The 3,933-nt window shown below is 48.8% G+C and overlaps 1 protein-coding gene across 1 annotated transcript; it reads left to right on the forward strand.

Annotated features, from left to right (window-relative positions):
* Window positions 1-807: 807 nt before the first annotated feature.
* On the forward strand, window positions 808-1,648 carry SFTA2 (surfactant associated 2). The gene is made up of 3 exons (XM_082731160.1): window positions 808-975; window positions 1,221-1,309; window positions 1,457-1,648. The coding sequence occupies exons 1-3, from the start codon at window positions 915-917 to the stop codon at window positions 1,541-1,543; spliced, it is 237 nt and encodes a 78-aa protein (XP_082587286.1). The 5' UTR covers window positions 808-914; the 3' UTR covers window positions 1,544-1,648.
* The last annotated feature ends 2,285 nt before the right edge of the window (window positions 1,649-3,933 follow it).

The raw sequence follows: 3,933 nt of genomic DNA on the forward strand, positions 1-3,933 counted from the left end.
GCTTTTGTGTGTTCTGAGGGCTTATGTGACCAGCGTGTCAATCTGTTGAGTTTGTCCCTATGTCTGGCATATGGAGGGGTGGGTTCTAATCTCTCTGCTGCAAACCTGTGATGTGACCTTAGTCAGTCATATGCCCTCTCTGGACCTTGGTTTCCTAATTTGTAATGAAAAATGGTAAACTAGATGGGCTTCAAACTCTCCCTCCATATCTGTCCTTGTTTTCATCATTGAGAATGCCTGTGTACATAGCTGTGGATTGGGAGGGTGAGTGTTCATAAGGCAGGGAGTGGGAGGATATTTGATGAAACTTGTGTTTCCACCTGAGTAGATGTTTTAGAACAATCAAAACAAAACATTCAAAGGTGAAGGTTCCCCCTTACCCAGATTTCTCATCTAGAAAGCCGCTGTGCCTGGGGGAGCAGGATACCTGGGTTGGGAAAGAAACTTGGGTGTAATCTACCCCTCCCTTTTGGGCCCACATTCCTGAGCCCTTTCGTGGCATGAATGATGGAAATTAATTGCAGTTAATCATTAATCTCTAAAGATCAAGGAGAGGCCCAGGCTTGGGTGGGGCCCAGACACTTACAGAGGGACACCTCCTTAACTTCCCTTTCTATAGGACTGGGCACCCTCCCCAAGTCTCCAGATACAGGGAAAGGGGGGGGGCACAGGATTGAGGAAAGGGAACCACTTTCTATTTTCCTCAACAGCCCACTGAATGGCCCTCTCCTGGGTCCTCAAGCCTTACTGGGGAAACTGGAAAATCCTGTTACCCAGCTTGCCTCTCCCATTTTCCCCCAAACACCTGGGCTTAAGGATTGAGTGGAGTGTAGAAAGGCAGGCCTGGTAAGGAGAGACCAGTCAGAGCTTCAGACAACTCTTCCATCAGGGAAGCAAGAAGCAAGGTGGCCATAATGGGGGCCAGGATGCCCTTCTTTCTCTTCTTGACTCTCCTGGGCAGCTCACAGGGAACAGGTGAGGGTGGGATGGCTTGAGGCCTGGGTGCTCATGGCAGGAAGAGGCCAAAGAGGAGGGTGAGAGGGACAGGGCACCCAGTTCTGAGCTCTCAGTCTGGGGCTGAACACCTGCATCGATAGGTTCTGAAAGGCCATTGTCGGGGAAGAGGAACTGGGGGTAGGGGGTGTAGGGGAAGGTACGTGTGTCTCTGAGGGAATATGGCCCTAATTACTGGGCCCTAAACTCTGTTTTTGGATCCCTAGGGCCAGGAATGATTTTGCAGCTGAAGCTGAAGGACTCCTTTCTAGCAAATTTCTCCTATGACTCCAACTTTCTGGAATTGCTCGAAAAGGTAGATCTTTGGGAGGGGAGAGAGGGCTGCATGACCTCAAAGTGTATTTCTGATTCATTGTGGGCCTCTCTGCTGATGTTTGGCCACCACCAAGGGATGAATGGGAGCCATCTTACACCTTTCCCTCTAACCTTTTCTCTCCCCCAGCTCTGCTTCCTCCTCCATCTCCCATCGGGGACCAATGTCACCCTCCATCATGCAGGATCCCCACTTCACGTCATCTGCAAAGTCTGAGAATAGTCAAAACCTGTGTACCTCCCTTGGCCCAGGCATTTGGCCACCAAGGTACAAAAGGGATGCCCTAACCCTGCTGAGGAACAGTAAATGTAAATTCAATGACCTGCCTTTGCGTGGTTCATGAGCAGAGATCCAGCAGGAAAACGGAATTGGGAGCACCTGGATGGCTCAGTTGATTAAGTGATTGCCTTCAGCTCAGGTCATGATCCTGGGGTCCTGGGATTGAGTCCCACATGCGGCTTCCTGCTCAGCAGGGAGTCTGCTTCTCTCTCTCCCTCTGCTCACCACTCTCCCTGCTTGTGTAAATGCTCTCTGTCAAATAAATAAAATCTAAAAAAAAGGAAGAAAGGAAGGAAAAAAAGAAAGAAGAAAGAGAGAAAGGAAGGAAGGAAGGAAGGAAGGAAGGAAGGAAGGAAGGAAGGAAGGAAGGAAATGGAATTGGTACACCAAAGTCTCTGATTCTCCCCCTTATTAAGCAGAGACGTTCCAGGACGGATATCCTGTCCCTCAACACCAGTTTGAAAGGCCTAGAAAGAATCTGGGGAATTAACTGTTTGGGGACACACACACCACACTCATATACCCATGTGTGTGAACTAACACTTTAAGCTGAGATCCTCATAACACCTAGAAATAAAGCAAAGAAGCCTGTATGGAGTTCTTTTTTGTTTATTTAAGATTTTATTTATTTATTTATTTGACAGACAGAAATAACAAGTAGGCAGAGAGGCAGGCAGAGAGAGAGGAGAGAGGAGGAAGCAGGCTCCCTGCTGAGCAGAGTGTCCAATGTGAGTCTCGATCCCAGGACCCTAGGATCATGACCTGAGCTGAAGGCAGAGGCTTTAACCCACTGAGCCACTCAGGCTCTCCGCCTGCATGGAATTCTTACTTTGTTCCAGGCTCAATGCTTTCCCATTTCGATGCTCGCAGTAGTCTTGAAATTTACAGATGAGGACTGAGGCTTACCAAGGGTAAGTCACTTGAGGGCCAGCAGCAGCAGACAAGTACAACACCAGACAAATGTCTTGGCTTAAGCAGATTTTCATTTCATCTCTCTTTGCTTCAGCTTTGGGGCTGGGAGCTCAGGAGCCCAGAGAGCAATGTGAACAGAACCTGTGTGACTCGGCACAGGTCAGTTAGGGTAGGAGGCAGGGGTCGGAGGCAGCCCCAGTGGGAGATGAGAGGTTTCACCTGTGAGGAGATGGCCAGCCTGGTGTAAGTGGTGGGGAAGAGGGTGGGTGGGGGTGGATGGGGTGAGTAGGGGAGCAGAGCTCCTACTGGCTGACTCTGAGGACATTCAGTCCCAGAGACCCACACTTGAGTCCTAGGTGAATTTCTTACCGTCTTGGTGCCTCCATTTCTTCATGGACAACATGGGATAACTGATGGTACCTGCTGCTTGCACTCCTGGGAGGATTACATGCATCAGCCATTTAGGACACATGTCAGATCAGTAGGAATCAGCAATAAGGGTGGTTAAGGAAGAACCCTCGTCCCAACATATAAATCCTTGTCCCCTCAGGGATCCAGGGTCCTCCTTCACCTGATAGTCTTGACACAGGCACTCATCGGAGTCCTCACCCAAGATTATCTTGACTTCTTACTACCTCTCTCAAAATGCAAGCATGCAGCCCAAACCTGACCATTTGGGAGTATTAATGTAATCGTTTCCTGTTCTCCAGTCCTCACTCCTGCCTATCATAGTTCCCACCTACACACCATCACCATGTGAAATTAGATGCTGACTCCTTTGGAGGGAGGTGAAGGCCTGACTCTGTATAAATGGGGGAGTTTAAAAAAAAAAACAAAACACAAAAAACTGTGCAACAAAATTCCTCTAGTTTTCTATACATTTGTCCTGGGACCAGCAGCCTAGAAGAGAAGCAACTGGGAGCCGCAAAGGGCCCCAGTGTTTCATGACTTGCTCCTAGCCTGCACTAGTGGGCAGGTGAGCCCCAGTGGGTTCGGTATAAGGCCCTAACCAAGCTGGGAGACTCGATGTCTGGATATCCAAAAGACTGGAGAAGCAAACAGCTAACTGCTCCTTAAATGGATTCCTAGATCTCAGGGCCCAGGATCACCAGGCTGTGATTTCCTGATTCTTTTCTCAAAAATCTCTCTTCCAAGACTGACCTGCACTGACCAATATGGTAGACACTAGCTACATGTGGCTATCAAACACTTGAAATGTGGCTAGTATGACCAAGGAGCTGAAGGTTTAGTTGTGTTTACTTTTAATTAGTTAAGTGGCAACCATTTTGGATAGCATAGCCCTGGATGGTCTGCCTCAAGCCTTCCCAACCCCCTACCCCACAATGGAATTTACCCCTGCTCTTGCCCCCAACACTGGTCTCCTTGTTACACTTTTGAGTACTCAAGGAATGCTT

Source organism: Mustela nivalis, assembly GCF_964662115.1.
Source record: "Mustela nivalis genome assembly, chromosome: 5".
NCBI lineage: Eukaryota > Metazoa > Chordata > Mammalia > Carnivora > Mustelidae > Mustela > Mustela nivalis.